General features: G+C 39.7%; 1 protein-coding gene across 1 annotated transcript in view; it reads left to right on the top strand.

Moving 5' to 3' along the window:
- The window catches only part of atp8a1 (ATPase phospholipid transporting 8A1), a 102,124-nt gene that overhangs the window by 54,408 nt on the left and 27,233 nt on the right, over positions 1-20,483 (top strand). Inside the window, 6 exon segments of the mRNA XM_062425037.1 lie at positions 2,644-2,783; positions 4,843-4,981; positions 7,919-7,983; positions 12,413-12,585; positions 14,154-14,337; positions 16,446-16,556. Of these exon segments, the coding sequence (XP_062281021.1) occupies positions 2,644-2,783; positions 4,843-4,981; positions 7,919-7,983; positions 12,413-12,585; positions 14,154-14,337; positions 16,446-16,556 (812 nt within the window).

Genomic DNA, 20,483 nt, shown 5'->3' with positions numbered 1-20,483 from the left:
TGTGCCATTTTCTGATGTATAAGGAATCTTAACCTAAGGCAGTGGAGCTGAAAGAAGCTGCATCAGAGCCTTGTCTTGCTCTGTGTTCATGCTGCCCCCTTGTGAGATGCAAGCAATATGATGTCATTGGGAATATTTGATGTGAGCTAAATATAGCATTCGGGACAGATTGTGAAGATCTTCAGTCACAGTCATTTGGAAAGGCATGAATAAAATATGATCATGTACTTTTTTAATCAAATATTATGATATCTCTATCTTTTTGACAAGTAGAGTAACTACAGTAACTTTATATTGGAGCTTTTTTAAAATGTGCACTCAACAAAGCATCTTTTTTCTATTCTGAGATTGAGACAATAACAGATTTATGTTCATATTAACTACACTGCACAGACGTAATGTGTATGTTATTTCAACTTGATCCCCAGATTAAAGTGTTGGCATTTTACATTTCTACAAACCAGGGATACGTTGAATGTCTGTGTTTCTTATGTTGTATCTCCACATTTCAGTGTCGGTCATTATCAGTCGCAAAAGTATGTTTTATGATGTGACAACCCTGTGGTTAAGGTCTAGTTAGGTTTAAGTGCAAAAGACATCATGGTTTGGGTTAAAATAAAAATTGCTGTAAATTTCCTGATGTCTCACCAAAAACACCTGGTTTTGTAGGTTGAAATGGGAAGCAGGCAGTGGTCTCAAGGTGGTCTTGAAAAGTGCTCTCTGCTTCTTTATTGTTTTTCCAACTTTCCATCTAACCAAGTTTCTAGTCAACCACCTGACCCCTCTTCCTCCTAATAGGAAAGTCAGCTTGTATAGCATGCAGTCACTTTAAATGTTGATATGCTACGTATTAAATGTGACTGTAGTTTGCAGAAACAGACAATGTGAACATTTTATTCTTGTAACTGGGCTGGTTATTTAAATCAAGAACCTACTTTGAGTTTTACACATTTGTTAAGTAAGTGGCTAAATGGTTGGGTAGTTTTACTGTATAGTATCAGGTAAGTTATTATGGCTGTTAATCACAAAATACAATCTCTTGTGATTGTTTCTTTCTGGTGGTTGGTCGTTTCTAATTGACAGGGAAAATGCAGTAAGGGGAAAAAAAGAACTATAAATGAATGATCTGTTATCGAAATATTAAAAAGGCTCCCTTAAATTGAACAGGGAAGAAGACATATCACATACATACTGGCTATATAAAAAACAATAAATATGCACAATATTATGTAGGGCACATACCCCATTTTCTTAATAGATCCAAAAATGCCACTGTAAATGAAAGATTATGACTTATATGGAGGTCAAGAATGTATAGTTATCTCTTGTCATGTAGTAGTGTTTGTTCAACCATAAATCAAAGAGATCACCATCAGCTACGCTGCACAACCTTTAGCAGCATGAACATTGCTTTAAATGCTCAAATCTAGTCCACAGAAGACGCTATAGCCACAGCTCTCCACTCTGCTCTGTCCCACCTGGAGCAGCAGGGGAGCTACGCGCGGCTGCTCTTTGTGGACTTCAGCTCTGCGTTTAACACCATCATCCCCAACAGAGTGGTGAACAAGCTGTCAGACCTGGGAATATCTCACTCCATCTGCCTCTGGATCAAGGACTTCCTGTCTGACCGCTCCCAGAGGGTGAGAGTAGGCCCCCACATCTCCTCAGCGCTCAGCCTAAATACTGGATCACCTCAGGGCTGTGTGCTGAGCCCCCTACTCTACACCCTCTACACCCATGACTGCACCCCCGTCCACTCCAGCAACAGCATCGTTAAATTCGCTGATGATACCACTGTGGTGGGGCTCATCTCTGGGGGGGATGAGTCTGCATATCGGGACGAGGTGGAGCAGTTGTCAGTGTGGTGCACAAAAAATAACATGGCACTGAACACTACCAAGACAAAGGAGCTGGTCATAGACTACAGGAGAAATAAAACGGACACTCCGCCCCTGTTCATCGGCGGGGACTGTGTGGAGAGGGTCACAGACTTCCGGTTTCTGGGAGTTCACATGGAGGATGACCTGACCTGGAGCATCAACACCACTGCTATTATTAAGAAGGCACAGCAGAGATTGTACTTCCTGAGAGTACTCAGGAATAACCAACTCTCGCAAAAACTGCTTGTGTCCTTTTATTGTTGCTCCATTGAGAGCATTTTGACCTACTGCATGTGTGTGTGGTTTTCCAGCTGCACAGCTGCAGAGGGGATAGCGCTCCAGAGGGTCATCACCACAGCCCAGAAGATTATCGGCTGCCCTCTCCCCTCCCTGAAAGATCTGTACAGTTCCCGCTGTTTCAGGAAAGCTCGCCATATTCTCAGGGACTCATCTCACCCAGGACACTCGCTCTTTGAGCTGCTGCCCTCAGGCAAATGCTACAGGACATTGAGAGTACGCACAAATAGATTCCAAAACAGCTTTTACGTTAAAGCCATTAATGCACTAAACTGCATTAAATAATGGCAATTATTTATTTATTTTTTGTTTCTGCACTTAAAGACAGCATCTCAATTTCGTTGTGCTTTGTACAATGACAATAAAGACTTTCTTTCTTCTATAACAAGTCAAGGTTTTGAAATAGTTATTTGTTATAAATCATGGGTAAAAATCATGACATTTGATCCAAATTTCTCTTATCCAGGACTGCGCACTTTGTGCTATGCGGTGGCAGACATCAGTGAGTCGTCCTATCAGCAGTGGCTGGAGATCCAACACAGAGCCTCCACCTCACTGCAGAACAGAGCCCTCAAACTGGAGGAGAGCTACGAACTCATAGAAAAGGTTTGAAAACTGAGTTAGTCTTTTTGCTTGCTAGTCCTGTATGTATTGGCTTGGCCACATGCTGCCTGAACTTTGTACAAAACATGTAATTGAAAGACTTCTGTGCATCTGCAGCAGCCTTAGACTTGACTGAACTTAAGGCCTCCTGAGAAACCACTGTGGGTGCTGCAATCACACCTGGAAATCTGAAAAGTTCCTGTGTGTGTGTGTGTGTGTGTGTGAGAGAGAGTGAAATTTGAGGTTTTACTAGCAGGTAGAATTGATTTTCTGTGAGGTGGGTCTGTGTGGAAGCACTAGTCAAACACAGGAAGCCACAGTCGTAAATCACCCACTTGGCATGTTCTTCATGGCTACTCTTGGCTGCCCAAAACAAATGGAAGCAATCAATCATGAAATAAACATAAAGCTTTCAGAAGGGAAAATGTAATGTGCCTTGCTTAATGGGTAGAGCGTGGCACTGATGCTGCCAAGGTTGTGGGTTCATTTCTCTTTGGGCTCACTTATACTTAAAAAAATGCACACAATAAAGCCACATGGTGGCACAGTGGAGTCACAGTGAAATTTTAAAGACAGAGGGGTTCCAACACTGGGAAATCATCTTTTTAGTTACTCTTTCATATAATCTCTTAAATAAATTGATTACTTAATGCAGATGGGTGTAAGAAAATTATAAACTCTTACGAATTGCAAAGTACAATTTAACCTTGATTTGGCCTTTAATTTTACTCTATTTGTAAATGTTTATTTCATTCAGTGATGAGTATTTTATTTGCAACCTATTACACAAATTACTATCTTCAATCATTTATTAAATGTTCCATTCTTTTACACGACTGTGGTTTAGAAAGTAAAGCATGTGATTGCTGAATCACCCAAGTTACTTACTACTTGTTTTATAGTGCTGCAAGAATATAGCTGCTCCAGTTGTTGATGAAAAAGTTTCCATTCTTATCTAATTATTTTATGCTGACTTTGTATGGTTTTGGGATTACTCACTCATAATATCATCTAACTGTCTGTTTAACTACAGAGAGTATTCCAGGAAGACCATCAGGAGGTCAGTGTTAAATGCAGCTGATAGACACTGCAAGCTTTGTTGTCTCCTACACTGTAGCCCCAGTCTGTAAACTTAAAACTCCTACACAATATCAGCAGATAGGAGAGTTACTGTCTCTCCACATTGGCTGGTGAGCTCTTTCAGTGCTAGATTGACATTGAGACCTAAAATTCATCACTAAGATCATATTCAGTGATCTACCAACACCAGACAGAGTTGACCAGCATTTCAGTCAATCAGTCAGACTTTATTGTGTAGCACTTTTTATAAATAGCAATGTACCACAAATTGCTTCACATAGTAAAAAAAACATACAACAAAAAACCCCAAAACATGAGAACCACCTCCCCCCATTCTACAAACAAAAAACACACACTCCCTGCACACCACTCTGATCCACACATCAACAATGTTATTTGGCTAGTGACTGGTGTTATGGTCCCACCATATTGCTTGGGGGCTGAAATCCTGATCCAAGTGGTTCTGTTTTCATAATCCACAAAGAATGCCTTTAACAACAACCACAGGAACAACTGAACAATTCACATCAAAAAGGCAAATGAGGACTCCTCATATCTAGTCGTGTTTTTCCCGTGGCACAGTTTTCCATATCGTGTGGTTTCAAGTAAGGCAGCAGGGCTCAGGTCACTACTTAAAGAGCTTCCCCTGCTTTTCCTCTTCTGTTGGCTCTTGTCTCCCCTCTACCCCTGGGTCTTGTCAAATCTTTGGCCCATATGAGCCCACAACCAGCCCAACCACCAAGTTTCCTGGGAAAAACACCAAACAGTATTTTGTGGGTGTACTCGTGTCGGCAGATGCTCACACAGGCACATTAACTGATCCAAAACCTCTTAAGCTGGTAGTGGTTTTTCTGGGTGATAAACAAGAGCAGTTTGATGAGGGGAAAAAACTTTGAGTGGGTGACACATGATGTTTTAAAGGCCCTCTTCTGATATGGTTGCCACTTAGTGAAATTTTTTGTCTTCTCCATTTCTGTTGTAGAACCTGCAGCTGCTGGGGGCCACAGCGATAGAGGACAAGCTCCAGGATAAGGTCCCTGAGACCATAGAGACTCTGATGAAGGCTGACATCAAGATCTGGATTCTGACTGGGGACAAACAGGAAACAGCCATTAATATCGGTAAGCCTCAGGAACAGATAGATGACTAGTCTTTTGATTTTAAATATACTATTCTATCACTAAAAGTATTATTAGCCAATAATACCAATAGTAGTGCAATATAAAGTGATCTTTCTTCTATTTTGATACTTGATTCATCATTTTGAGTTATTTTAAAAGAAAAAAATCTAAGTTCTCTGGTTCCAGCTTCTGAAATGTGAATATTTTCTGGTTTCTTTAGTCTGCTGTGATAGTAAACTGAATATCTTTGGGTTGTGGACTGTGTACAGGATTATTGTAAATGTATCAATACTTGTTTGTACTCAAAGACTTAAAATGTGTGCATCATAAAGCGTGTCTTAAAGCAAATGGAAAGTCACCAGTAAACCTCATCTGTAGTGTAATATAGTGTTCACCAGCCCTCTTAACAGGTACTGCAGTCAGTCCTGCGGTCATTCTTCACCCAGCAAGACAAACTACTGACAAGCAGAACGTTTCACTGTCACGCATATCTGGCGAAAGCATCTGTCGCAGAATGCCGGATGATGTATGAGCACACTGCACTGACATGAAATAAATAACATGCATATGTACACAAGTAGGCACCTCTCACGTATCCGGCTCCCTTCGGGGTTTTAGCTTTGCAGATGTTATCAGAAAGGTGAAGGACTGACTATAGTGGATCGGTTCACTTCATATTCCTTTTCCTCATATAGCTCAGGCATTATCACTGTTGGATGTGACTAAATTAGTTCAGATTGCTAAAAACAAATCGAAGAATGAATACAGCCAACCTGTTAATACAGAGGTCAGAAAAATAGATGCTGAAAGTACCTCCATTTGTGGCTACCTACCACTGTGGCCTGACTGAATCAGCCCTTTGTGCCCACTGTGCCCAGATGTGAGAGGGCTCTGCAGCAGCACATGCTCACTGGAAGTATTTTTACAGGTCCGCCGTTTGACTGAGTTGCTGTGTAAAAATGTCCTCTCAATATTGACTTTGTTTTTTACTATTTTCCTCACTGAAAGACGATCCTCGTTGGCAAGGTTAATGGTGCACTTTTCAAAAATGGTGCTAATGGTGCACCTAACCCTAACCCTTACCACATTGTACTGGTGAATTTGCCTCATCATAATTAGGTGGCCTGAATCACCAAACCGCACTCTTGGTACAACATAACATAATCCTTCAGAATCCAGCTGAGTTTACTTAATTTAACACATTTATTTAATTGAAACACGGCAGGTTAGTTTGATCTTACAGCAGAAGCTTTAAGTACCGACTTTGTTTCAGTGTGTTCCTAATCCTGAACTATCATGACATAATGTACAATACCTACTCTGACTCTGAGAGTCTGGCTGCCTGAGGAGAGAGCAATGTTTGCTCTGGGACACGCTCCCAGTGCTGTGAGCTGCTGGTTGAGGGGAGCTATACAGTATGTACGTAATGCTCAGGACGGGTCAGAGCCAGAACTCAATGAAAGGAAAGTGCCTGCTGTTCAGCCTGTTGGGAAACTTTACCAAACTCCACTGAAGGGATCACAGATGAGAAGGCAGGCACATAAACGATGCTGTGTTAATCTTAGCCACAGGGTGCATCAGCCCCTTAAGCAGAGACATGAAAGAGTAAATATAGCCCGTGATCTGCCAACACAAACACTTCCTACCTAGTTTACCATGCCCAATAATTAATGTCAGGTCCCCACTCTTCCTGCCTCCCAAAATCATGGTTTGTGGTATTCATTTTTAGTCTTTTCTGTGGCTAAAAAAATGCCCCCCTAATTGTTGTTCCCGCTGGAACATCTGAGATTACTGTGACATGAATGTCGTTGTTACACATTCCTCAAATCCTGTGGGAGCAGTGTTTAGTTCCGCCCGAGATGGAGAAAGGCCAGGAATTTAACTTTCTGTGGTGATATTTTAAAAAAGGGCAGTTTGGCCGCAGTCAAATGAGCTTAAGGTAAACACATTAAGCGGAAGGGCTGTGGCAGGAATTGACAAGGGGGAAGGGAGTAGAGACAGTGTTGAGATGGGGACACTTTTTCCACACATTGGCAAATTTTGGACGTTTGCACCTTTGCACTTAAGAAAACAATCTGCCAGACCCAGACCCCAACCCTGTTTGGCTTTGACTCCAGCTCTGAATGGGGAAAACTACTCATTTCCTCATGCAAGGCCCCCTCTGTGTGTTCTGTGTATGCACAATTGTGTTTGACTGTGACTGTGTGTTTTTGTATGTTTTGTGCATAATCTTATCTCAGTTTCACTCAAGAAAATGCCGCCCATCTACACACAAAACGGGGGCTTTGTGGTAACCCCCTAAAAGAAACTAAAATATCTCTCCAGACAGAAGCAAAGTGTTGCAGCCCACAAATATTCATGCGGTTATGCCACAGATGGTAGCCTTTCATACAGCCACAGTATTAAACTGAAGGTTTCAGTCTTGGTGGGTGAAACATTTCTGTATTCCCCAATGGGAAGTTCTTTCTACCACCTTGCTGGTGACCCTGAGCATCTGTCCCAGCCAAGAGCTGAGGAGAACATTCCCCCGAGAGCCTTGTTGGGTAACTCAGAGTTGTAACTGCCTATTAAAACAGGAAACTGACAAACCCTTGTAAACCAAACTCATTAGTCATGTCCCGAAACACTGGCTCTGAGCTGTAACATTTTAATTGGTATCCTTTAAATGTTGTATCGCTACATTATGTAGTGCGTTTGCTTGATTGTGTTTCTGTTTCATGTATTTAATGTGTGTGTGTTTGGAAAAAGCATAGAAGTGGTCACCAAGATAACAGCTAACAGGGAAGTAAACTACATTTTAATAGTGAAAGGATCAGTATAAGTAGGACTTTAATACATTTTCTGCCTTTTGTGCTGCTCACCTATTATTCTTTTAAAATCCAATACATTTTCTCTGTGAAATGTATAATAATCTTCTGTTTTTCTTTTTTACTGTAGGACATTCTTGTAAACTACTGACCAAGAACATGGGCATGCTCGTGATCAATGAGGACACACTTGATGTGAGTATTTAGTATTATTGAGTATTTGTCTACCCACAAAGTATCAGACTTCCTTGCACACAGATCCAACTGTCTAACCACAACAGGTAAATGCTTTACCAAACAGTTGCTCTTTCTAATCATTTTTTTTGTGGTTTAGTCACCTAATTTCAAAATAATTTAGTTTTTTCATTTTAATCCAAAAAGTAAATAAAAATGTCGCTCATCTCATCCATCCTAAATTCTCCACAATTCAGTTTACAACTAACACAAATGCATACTACATTGAATGTAGCATAATTCTTATGACCAGACTTGGTTTGTGCTCATTCTTATTATTACTGATTACTACTAACTGCAATTGTTTAACCTTTTTTGAACACTGTTTTACACAGTTGGTGACGTTGTTTCCCAGTTCTTTAAAAAAAAAAATCCTCTATCATTCAGACAGAACCACTGATCTTTTCATTTACAATTAAATTAGTCTCAATGCATTAAATTACTATTAATATATATTAATATTTGCCATTGTGATATTTTAGTTCTGTAAGAGATAAATGTCAATTACTTCTCATGTCATTGTAGATGTTCATCAGAAAACAGAACAACATACTTCATTATTTTTATTCAATTACATTCATATACTTGTGATTCTTATACATTTCTAGCACTCATTACATAATTCTGTCTTACTACACAGAAAATCCAGTTTAAAACTGCACATACAGTATGTTCAAACTATTGCCAACACATTTTGAAATACTGGGGGTGATGTTGGCACAAAGTCCAGTTTCCTCACCAAACTTATTTAAAGAAAAGGCTTTAAGTTGAAAGGATGAGGCCACGGGAGCCTTCCTCTCACACAGCGACCACACATCCAAAATCTGCCTTTAACATCTTTAAAACTGGTGTTATAATTTCCGAGGGCCCAGAGGTCACCTAGGATCTGTAAATTTCGTCATCAGAACATGTACGTGTAGGCTCTGTGCTGACATTCCTCCAATGGTCCCTGGTCCATGTGGCAACTACACTACAATAGATAGACACCAATCCACTGCACATGTGTGAAACACTACCTCCAGAAAGTAATATAAACAGAACTACTACGTGACTGTGGTCTCCTCAGCTGTCTGTGTACGCGCCTGCTTGGGACAAGTTTCTGGGCTTTAGACACCCAGCAGAGAAGTCTGTTGACCCTCCAGCAGGAGAGCCTTGTCTGTTGTTTCTGAGATGAAAAAGGGCAAGTCCCTGCACTTCCAACAGGGCAGAGGAGCCACAGATGGAGAAGAAACTCAACTTGGTTTAGTTTGATAGACAAGATGGGTGGATTAGTGAGAAGAAGTGGATAAAGGAGAGGAAAGCAGCAGGGGGGTTCTTTCAGAGTGATGACGGATGGCCTTCATTCTGTCAGCCAGTCGTTATGCGTGATAAATGGAGTTGAGGTAAAAACTTGGGGTCGGTGCATTCATAAGGCACACGGACCGGCACTTTGAAATGTCAGCTCCTATTCTCTTGTGGTTGAGCAGATGCTTACATAAGGCAGTTTGTTAAAACGCAAAGGGAAAAACCTCTCGGCCAAGACTGAGTAGGCACAGTGAGCAGAGAGCCCGGCAGCGGTGCTGGTAATTCTGACTGCTCTCGTGCTGCGGAGGAGAGTAATTGGAGCATGTCTTCTCTCTTTGCTGTGTTTAGAAATAGTTATCAAAGGGAAGAGAGAGTTTTAGACATCCCCTCTACTAAATCTTACTTGAACTGAAATTCCCTGAGTGAAACTCGGTCTCCAAGGTAGGATTAGGTCATTTTGAACAGCTTTGTCTTGCAGTCAGCATATTTAATCATTTGGATAGCTAACACTGCTTATTGAGCACTAGTATATTAATCTTTACAAAGTACAGACACAAATAAATGGGGCTCAATATTCTCAGTTTAATAGAAAATGCATGTGTTTATTTCGATGATTTTTAAAATGGAGGTATATTTTCAGTGAGATATAAGTCAGGAAAGTTTGCGTCCATACATCTCTAACTGTGGTGCAGTAACCCCTCTTGTGTGCCTCCTAGTCTAAGACAGATGATGACATTACAACCATACAAATGTCCAGATTCCACATCATGAGTGTCACGTCCTGTTGGCTATATCACTCAAGGGATATATCAACAATAGAGCTCAGTCTTTATGGGAAGCTCTTGTGGATCTCTGAATGGACGCCACATACCCTTTCCAAAACCAAACACTAGCTAGTCACATAGGCTAAACTGGTCATTATAGCCATAACAAAGAGGCTTTAGGAGGAGACATATAACATTAGTGCTTAAAATTCTCAGTGTAAATTAGGGGGAAATGGCTGCACTACTTGAGGAAATGGTAAACTTTGCTTATCACAGCAGTTGATGAATGGATTATGCCCCAAACAGAGCGAATCCCTTCTCATACAACCGGTATACCATCTTTTACAAAGCACGCACACACATATGCACCTCATGCATATGTTGCTTTTTTAACTGAGATGGCTGTGTAGTTGAATATAGATATCTATGCTTATTCCGACACACACATACACACAGGGCTGCCCTCCACTCACCAGCTCGTGCTGTTTCACAGACTCCATCAGGGATGGCTAAGTCTTTGCAGCTGCTTTTCTGCTTGTATCCTCTTGCTCAATTTCTCTCCTCTGTTAATCCATCATCTCTTTCTGTGTGTGTCTCTCACTCTCCTCATCTCGCTTTGTGAAACGTAAAGCCCCTTTCTCCAAATATTTCCTTTAAGCTGGGGTTTCAGATTTTTGTTATGCCAAGCGAACATTGCGTGGTCCCCCTGGTACAATCTGACTGCTTTGACATATCGGACCATGACACCATGCCGGACCCCTCCCTCCCTCAATCCTGTTAATGTTCAACTTTTTTTTATGATTACAGCTGTTATAGCATCTGCTTGGCACATTTTTAGTTTATGTTGTTTATTAGGATCCCCATAAGCCATTACACTGGGCAACAGCTACTCTTCCTGGGTTCCACATTGAACACAAAATACATACAATACAAATCAAGATAAAATGGACAATTTTTAAAAACATAAAGAAAAAAAACAAACATAAAATGTAGGTAAACGGGTGAAGAAAAGGAACAACAGTGCCATCTCTGATTAGAGGATAGCTTGCGGATGGACATTAGGATGTCCATAACTTGCATTGTACCATTACATTGTATCTGCCCATTTAATCTGTCTTTCACTGCACCTGCTGCACATATGTCAAATCTTACCGCACCCCCGGGAATGGTATTATTTAAGCAATTGCTTCTGTCATATTTTTGAAATTTTGCTGCCATGTTCAGTAAAAGGACGTTTTTTCTTATTAACGAAAATACACATGTGGTACATTTTCCTCTCACTCAGAAGATGGTTACATACAGAAATTGGCTTTATTTACTAATGACTTCAACATATGCGAGGAAGATGATGGAGTGATGATCTCACCACTCCATCTATCCAGTTCACATAACCCTATACCAGGACAGTTAATCCTCTTGTCATTCTGATATTTATGGGTTTTCATCATCACTCATCATTGTAGCTGTATATACTGTATAAGCAAACGTGATCCATTCACAGAGCACATCCATGTTATCACCTCATGGACGAGGTCTGACTGTAATAAACATGTGGAATACGGATTAAACACTAAGAGTAGCTGCTCTGCAACAGTTTGGGATTAGCAATAAGAGTGAAAAGATCTCACTCATTTATTTAATGTTAATTAAAGATTAGATTAACATTGAGTTAAAATTATTGTATAGAGATTAATGAACTGGTATTGTGAGTAAAACTATGTTGTATGTCATTGAGGAGTTCTTCAGTGTTCAGTGTATTACAAAATGTTTCTTTTGCATCTCACCACAGTGCATAAAATATAAATCATATAGTAGAAAACTAACAAAAACACAGTTTTTCCCCTTGAAATGTATCTTAGAAAACATAGACACTTCTTTGTTGCTGAGGTAATGTTTTGAAATGGCAAAAGAAAAACACATGCAATCATTTTTCTAATGAACCATTGAAATGTTGCCGATATTAAAAAAAAATGTAGATGCTCTTATTCTCCATCATTAATTTGTTTATTTAAATTTTCCTTTACAAGTTTGAAAAAGCTGTTATTCATAGATTTTATGTGCACTTAATACATTGTTCAATCATTTATACATTTTTATGTCTGTTAACAGATAGACAAATGCTTTTAACAAAAGCCAAAAATAAACAACCCTTAATAACATTACTGACTAGTATATGAATTAATCATAATCAACTTGCTCATTAGACTCTTCAAAGCCAGTCCACCGGGAAAAAAGATTATCTAACAACAGTGCATATTTCATCAACTGTAACACAAAAGGCTTTATTATTCTCATAACTACTTGCAACAGCTGACGTTCACGAAATGTTTTCCATCATACAGAGAACAAGGGAAACCCTCAGCCACCACTGTGGAATGCTTGGAGATGCCCTCCACAAGGAAAACGACTTTGCCCTCATTATTGATGGGAAGACTCTCAAATATGCTCTCACATTCGGAGTGCGACAGTACTTCCTGGACCTCGCCCTGTCCTGTAAAGCTGTCATATGCTGCAGGTAAGATTTACTCTTGAGAAACAATAAAATAAGCCAGAGACAGTGATTCCATTGACCAAAATAAGAGAATGAAGAAAGTGTTCTCATTGCTGCAGTCCATCTTCCTGAATCAGCTTGTACTTTTGAAAAACTTTAACTAGATATGTATGTAGAGATGGAATAGGTGGTATTGTTGATCAGTTCTTGAACTTAAAAGCCTTTTAATCAGGTCTTTCTCTAAAACAGATGCACGTACATTATAATAACTGGACAAAATCAACCTTGTTATCTTGTTAAAAAAAGTGAGAAACACTCAAGTAGGTTTTTTTTTTATTGCAGTGGGCACATATGCCAAATGTTTTTTAGTTGTATTAAAATTCCCAATTTAATACTGTTTTTTCCCCCCAGTATTGGACAATGAATCAGATGAATGCCTATTTTAATTAAAGCTCTCTATGGTTGAACTACAAAGTATTACTGTATGCTTTGCCACAAAGGTCGTTGACTATTTTTATGGCAGCACTTAATTAAAAAGGCAACTTTCAACATTATGAAGGTGCACTGTTGACTTGCCCAGGCCATATAAATAATAGAAAGTACTTAAGTAGTCAAGCAACCATGACGGGGTCTGGGGCCATACGTCAGCACCATGTTTTCAGAACAACAGCAAATCTTTTGGTGCCACACTATGAGTCAGTGCATTACGTCAAATTTTTATTCCTGTTTTCCCCCACCTCTACTTGCCTTTGCCTTGTGTGCAGTCTGTGGGCACTAAAAGACGGAGGAGATGAATGAGGCCTCTTTAAGCATGAAGAACATAAACATTAACAGTTCCACAACCTAAGACAGACATGAAGTTTACAGCGTCATCTCTTGAGACTGTCAGTACTGTACATTACTCTCTGCAAGCCCCTCTGCAATCATCTCCCAGAATATTGCAAGTAGTTTTTGTGTGGTGGAGTCCTTGACCAAAAGGATGCCACCCACATTCAGAGGGTCAGACGCGTGATCCCTCGCTAGCTTCCCATCATCAAACACTGTCACGGACAAGTCAAAAGCAGCTGCTACTGGGGATTAAAGGAAGTCTCTGCAAATGCTTTCTTCACTTTCCCAGCCAGGCACCTGCATTTTGTAATTCTTAAAGAAATTATGCAAAAAATGCTCCTCTGTTTATTTTTAGGGTGTTCACTAAGTATGGCACGCCTGTCTGTCTGCCTCGACCTACTGTTCTCCAAAGCGGAGGAAGAGCTTTGTTTTTTTTCCAAGTGCTGATCTCAAAACTTTCTTTGTGAATGAATGTTATTTTATGGGCACCGCAATTATTCTGCCCAAGACTTGGAAAGTAGGAAACATTATATCCTGGAAGATTCTGTATATTCTTTTATAATTTCACGTGTACTGTCCATTATACTATACACTGTCTTACGCGTCTTTTATACTGCATATGACTCTATTGCCCTCAGTATTGACATGTGTTATGAAACTCACAAGTTGTGACTATATTGTTGCATCAATTTTAGACCTAATTCTTCACTTTGGTTATATTTGATTATTATCACAATATTACATGTGCTACTGCTCTCTTTTAGGGTATCTCCTCTTCAGAAGTCAGAGGTGGTGGAGATGGTAAAGAAACAGGTGAAGGTGATCACGCTGGCTATCGGTGATGGTGCTAACGACGTAGGAATGATACAGACAGCTCATGTCGGTGTGGGAATCTCAGGCAATGAAGGCCTGCAGGCAGCAAACTCCTCTGACTACTCTATTGCCCAGGTGAGCACGGTGGCAGGGATTCACACCTATGTATTGATTAAAATTTGTTTTTGTACTAGTAGTCTGAAGTTCACCAATTCTCATTTTAATTGTAATGCTAATTTAGCATTTGCAATGTATTTTTGACATATTGTAACTTGATATCCTGCCTGTGGCATGTACCTAATGCCATCCTGGTCATCTAGACACAGTCAGAGAAAATGCAGAGAAAGTGCAGGTCCTATTAGATGATTGATTAGCTCAAAATAATCTAAAATCATATCAATGTCAGCATTAAGACTCAAGATCTATAGAGATGCTATTAATTGTTACATTATTATATAGTTATTATTCCAATTTCATATAATGCTGACACCATGCTAAATGCAAAATCATGCACATAAAATGAAATCCATACCTAATTTGAACCAGATCAAAATATGTTTGCTCTGAAGCTGCAGGTTCATGTCCTCAATTTAGTTGCTACATTGACTTTTATGTAATTTCTTGGAAGTCATATTACACAAATTGCCAGTCCTGTCATTGTCACTTCAGGCGTAATGTGTGTAAGTGATAGCGTGGCACATTGTTCTCGGTAACAATAGCTCTTATGTTTGCCTGGGCATTAGCTTATACAGTGGGGTAGTAACACCTGTAAAACAGGCATTTTGTGACACCCAACTCTCAACGTAACTACACAGAAACAGATTCTGGCAAAATGCTACTTAAACACATAGTTATGTCCGAGTGACTAGTATGTCTGAATCTCTGCATCCATATGTGATACTTGCAAGTAACAAAAGCTCTGAGTTCCTGTGTCATGGCTCTGTTTCTACACAGCATGCCGCTCAGTGCATTATGTTGCTTTTACAGCCACAGGGCTTGAGAGTATGGGAAACCAATAGCTGACTAAAACACAGTACACTTTCTGTGCTTCAGTATGCAATTACTATCCAAGAGACCTGGGTTTGTCTTAAGTGCCCCCTTCAGTCCACATGACATGTACAAGGTATATTTCTTTCAAAGACAGGTGGCCTCTTATAATCCATTTAGCTTGTGTCTCAGCCTCAAATTAAATTACACCTCCAGACTTTCACTGGTGTTTTCCATATATTGGCGTAACGGTACGTTAACTGTAATTTGCTGTCTGGAAATGTAAATCAATCCTGCAAAGTTGTGCAACTTGTTTTTCTACTCATACACTGATTAGTTGATTTATTTTAATGTTCTAAAGTATCAGATGGTCTCCTGGCTGTTTTAGATTATCAGGTGGCTAGTTTCTTAAGATGTGATACTCGAACACTCACATTTATCTGTTGCATTAAGTGGAGGGTAAAGAGACTTTGGGCAGAGGCACCTCTGCTGGCCATCTGTCATCAGCTCAGGTCTACGTTAACTGATGTTTGATCCGACCATTGTAGAGGTCAGACAAACTGGGTGCCGCCACAGTGCTTTCATTTCACTGAGGAATACTGCTTTACTACTGAAAGACAAGCAGACCTTCAAATAAACAAAACTATGTTTACCTTAAAAATGTGCAGTTTAATTTTCTTCCTTCCTTGTACTCTGGTTTCAAAGATTTTTTTAAGAACTTTTCCTTTTGTCAGATGAAAAAAGGATGCAGTGTAGATGTTTCTTGTGGTTGCATTTTGCGCTTTGTTTTAGTCATTTAATGGCAATCAAAGATGAAAGACTTGCCTCGAGTTCTGCTTCAGTGTAATCACACTTATCAGCCAGAAATTGCACTGTAATTGTAAATTCACCACAGGCTTCATATAGTAGGATAATTATAAAGCCATTTAACTGTTATGCTGAACCTTTGGAGACCATTTCCACTATATGAATTCCTTCATTTTCAGCAGCTTAAAGCTTGGTCTCAGAATCTGTGTGCAGAAATTTCTGGAATGTTTTAGTGAGCGATTTGGCCACAATTCCCCATTAGTGCTTTATCTATCCACTAGGGAATGACAAAAGGCTGCTGCTTTCTTTAATCCAGAAGTTCCTGGAGCTGCTTTAGTGTTCCAGCACTGATTTCTGATTGTGAAGACTCATCAGACAGTGTACTGTACACAGACCTCTGCTATTCATTTATCTTGGCGTTTTCCTTCATTTGCTTCCCTCCCACGCAGTTCAAATACTTGAAGAATCTGCTGCTCGTCCACGGAGCCTGGAATTACAACCGTGTAGCCAAATGTATCCTGTACTGCTTCTACAAGAACATTGTCCTCTACATCATTGAGGTAAGTCTCACACAGTAGCTCCCAAGACTGAGTCATGCAATGAACCAGATCTGAAAGCAAAGCATCGAGATTTTTCCACACAACATGATTAGGAAAAGGCAAAGATCCCTTGTTGGAGTTTCCATGTTTGTATTTCTGTTGACTGGCGCTTCAGATTGCCTGCCAGATTGTGCAGCTCCTGCGTGTAAGGTTTGAGTTTTGACATACCTGGACAGAAGAAACACAAACACACACACACAAACACACACTTTCATCTTTATGTCCTTGTGAGGACACTCATTGACATAGTGCCTTCCCTATCCCTTTAACCTAAACTTAACCATCACAACTAAATGCCTTGACTTAACTCTTACTCTAATTCTGATTATTCTAACCTTAAAAGTAAGTCTGAAGCCTCAAACAGCTCTTTGAACAAAATATCCTCACAGAGAAACACAGAAATGTCCTCATAACACTGGTTTTCAGCTGAGGTATGTTCTCTCAAAGATAGAAAGACACGCACATGCTCACACGCGCGCGCACACACACACACACACACACACACACACACACACACACACACACACACACACACACTCACCCTCACACACACAGTATTGAATGGAATATCTAATTATCTGGATGTCTGCCTTCAAGACATCCTTGCCAGTTATTTCAGCCTTAGAATATTAACCCACAAGGCTTATCTGAATCATTGTGACATACAGCCAACTCACTAGAAATGCTATTAAATGTAACTAATATGTAATTAGATTAAATGTGAAAAGTGGGATCAGATGTTAAAAGTGGGAACTTATTGAATCTTTGTGGAATTTTGTCAAACCTAAATTATATACATGATAAATTGTAACGACAGTCATTGTGATTACTTCAATTTCCTTGTATCTGATGATTTAGAAATATGTGATTTACAATTGGAAAATGAAAAGCAGGTAATTAATGTGCACCAAGTTCTCACTGTTGTTAGCGTCTCTTTCTGTTTGGTCTGTTAGTGCGCGGTAGGTCTGATGACAAATGACAGATACCAGACCCAGCACTGATTGCAAGTTCAAAGCTAAAACCAAGAATGACCAGACAGGTTAAGTGCTTCCTATCAGCGTCAGCTTTATCAATGGGAGTGTTCAAATGTTTTGATCTACGGCCCATACGCTGGTCTGACGGAAGTGGCAACTCTGGCTTTGCAACTTCTCAAAACTTCCTTATCAGAAGTTGCCTGTGAGTGTTTGACCACACTTTGTCCCACACTACACAAAAGGAAGCTCTCACACATTACAGCACTATATTTTGATATAGTCTCCTAGAGCTGCAACAATTAGTTGATTAATCAGTCAGTTAGTGCCAATTTAATAATCATTTTGAGTAATGTTTTAAGAAAACATACTAAAAGTCTTTGTATACAGCTTCTTAAAATCAAATGTTTTCTGTTTCTTTTAGTCTTGTTTGATAGTCAAATGAATGTCTTTCAATTGTGGACTGTTGGTTGAAAGAAAACAAGATATTTTATGTTGAATCCTGGGCTTTGTGAAAAATGTTTCACCGCCTTCTGACATGTTTAAGACCAATGAATAATCAATTAATTGAGACACTGAGGCAGATTACTCCAGAATGAAAATAGTTTGTTTGTTGTAGCTCTACATTTTATTGTCCTGCACATGCTCATAAGTATAAAATGTGTTCTGACTAATGAGTTAATTTCTCCAGGACTTTAGTGATCAGAACTTTATTGAACACAATGTAAAAAAGTGTTTTCACCACACAGCATAATTTAAAATAATAAACAAGACAAGGGAGGAAAGACATAAAGAACAGGATATATATATATGTTTTTTTTTTGTTTAAACAGAACAGAAGTGCTCTCCTTTAAGTTTGCCTGAGGGCGTCTGATAGCTTTAGAGAGTCAGTGATTTACACTCCTCCTCTGCCTTTGCACTGTGTTACGGGGACAATATAGAAAGTGCCACAGTACATAGTGGCAGGAAAGGATCAGCCACATGTTTTGAGAGTATCATCAGCACATAACCTGTCACAGAAATATGAGCACTCTAAAATTCTCTTTTGTTCATCTTCTTTCTGTGACACTTGACCTCTGATCCCCTTTTTCATCCTCATTCTAGTTTATGTGCCGTGGAAAATCAGTAGACTACCTTTTACATTCCAGCATGTCTGCCTGCTTCTGGCTTATTGTGACCTGAAGAGAAAAAGGATAGTCAGTCCGTTTTTTTTCAGGATATATCTGCAGTTACATGTAATGCAACTGTTTGGTCATGCTGCCTTTTTTACAGATAATGTAAAAATAGCAGTTGCAAATGCAAATCCAACATGAAATTCAATTTGCAACTAATTTAATTTTCTGTCAGCAAATTATGTATAAAGTTTCATCCATGCCTAAATGTTGAGTTCCTTTCATTTTCATCTCTGTTTTGAACCATCTGTAATGGTCAGTGTTTTCCACACACTCTGAATTTAAGTCCAAAATAGGTAGCACAACTTTTGAAATGTTTTATACAGTACATAACACATCACCATAACACATCCCATCATTTTAATCTTACTCTTAGAAACTCTTTGCCCTTTGTGGTGAATTTTAAATGGAGCAGCATAATCACATCAAAAACAGTCAAAATTCCTCTCAACATGTTTATCCGTTCTTTCTGTGTTCAACTTGAGCTCCTCTTTGAAACTTACCAGGTCCATTTTCAAAGCAGGCCTTTTCCTACAGTTGGAATATAACATCTATAGTTCTGTCTGCAGGGCGAGCTTCTTTCTAGCACACCTTTTGTTGCTCTCTGAAAACATAACTCCCCCTGCCCCTGTGCTATGCTCCTTCAGGGGATTCAAGTAGATAATAGGAGATTTCTTCACTGTTTGGCTGCTTCAATATTTCAAATGTCCCCGTTTATTGAACACACCAGCAACCCCAGGGTATGGGTAAAAGCTGCGTTTGTTGCTCTAATAGGTTTACTTTTGTGCACACATGTTTTTCTCGTAGACTCCCAGGCTACCCTGTGCTGAGAGAATCAAAGATGGTGACGGGAATTTAAACATTTTTTGTTTGCAGCACTATTGTCTGCTACAAGGTGTTACATTTTAAATACCAGGACTGGGAGTCTGTGTTTAAGCCTCTTTTCGTCTACCTCTCTCTCCACTGGGTCTTTGCTTCCTTTTAAGAGACATAGAGTAGGAGGGTAAAGGATTCTGTGGCTATTGTGGAACACGTGAATGTAAGCGCAACTTGGTCTGAGGGTCTTGGAACAATTGTGTGATCATTCAGGATTTTTCATGTCTCGCTGAGGGTTAATTGTGAACCAGAAAGTAGGACTGTCACTCCAAAGGATGATTGACTGACAGCTGGAATAGCTTCACAGAACTGTTGTTTCTGTTGGCTTCCCCGATGCTGTTGATTATGTTTTACATTCCTGTTTCTAATCAGTTCAAGCATGATCACGTGTAAGGCGTAACTTTCTGTTTGGTAGAAATTGGAGGTTATAATTACCCAAATATTTAAAAAAAAAACAGAAACCAGAATTTATAACACCTACATGATACAAATTTCACTGTTAAAAGATAGGATTGACAATAATTGAATTCAGCCACATTCAGGCTAAGAGACCTTTCCAAAGGAAGCCATAGCAACTTAATTCAAACGGCCGCTCCAGCTGGCCACTCATGTTTGATTGACACATTGCCAGGGTACTACAGAGAGGGCTGATGGACAAGTGGCATTTATGAGGCAATTACATGAACGCTCATTCAGCCGGGCTCAGCGTAGTTAGAGAGGGCTCGGAGTTGCAGAGCAAAGCTTGCCGACCGGCATTCTGAATGAAACCACAGAGGCCGTGCCTGGCATTGTAAAACAACTTGTGTTTGTAGCACCACATATTTCCAGCATATTTATCAGCTCCTTCTTTATGTCCCTCTTTATTCCTT

The sequence above is a fragment of the Scomber scombrus genome, chromosome 9, assembly GCF_963691925.1.
Source record: "Scomber scombrus chromosome 9, fScoSco1.1, whole genome shotgun sequence".
NCBI lineage: Eukaryota > Metazoa > Chordata > Actinopteri > Scombriformes > Scombridae > Scomber > Scomber scombrus.
The sequence above is the reverse complement of the archived record's forward strand: the minus strand, read 5'-3'. Positions and strand labels throughout refer to the sequence as shown.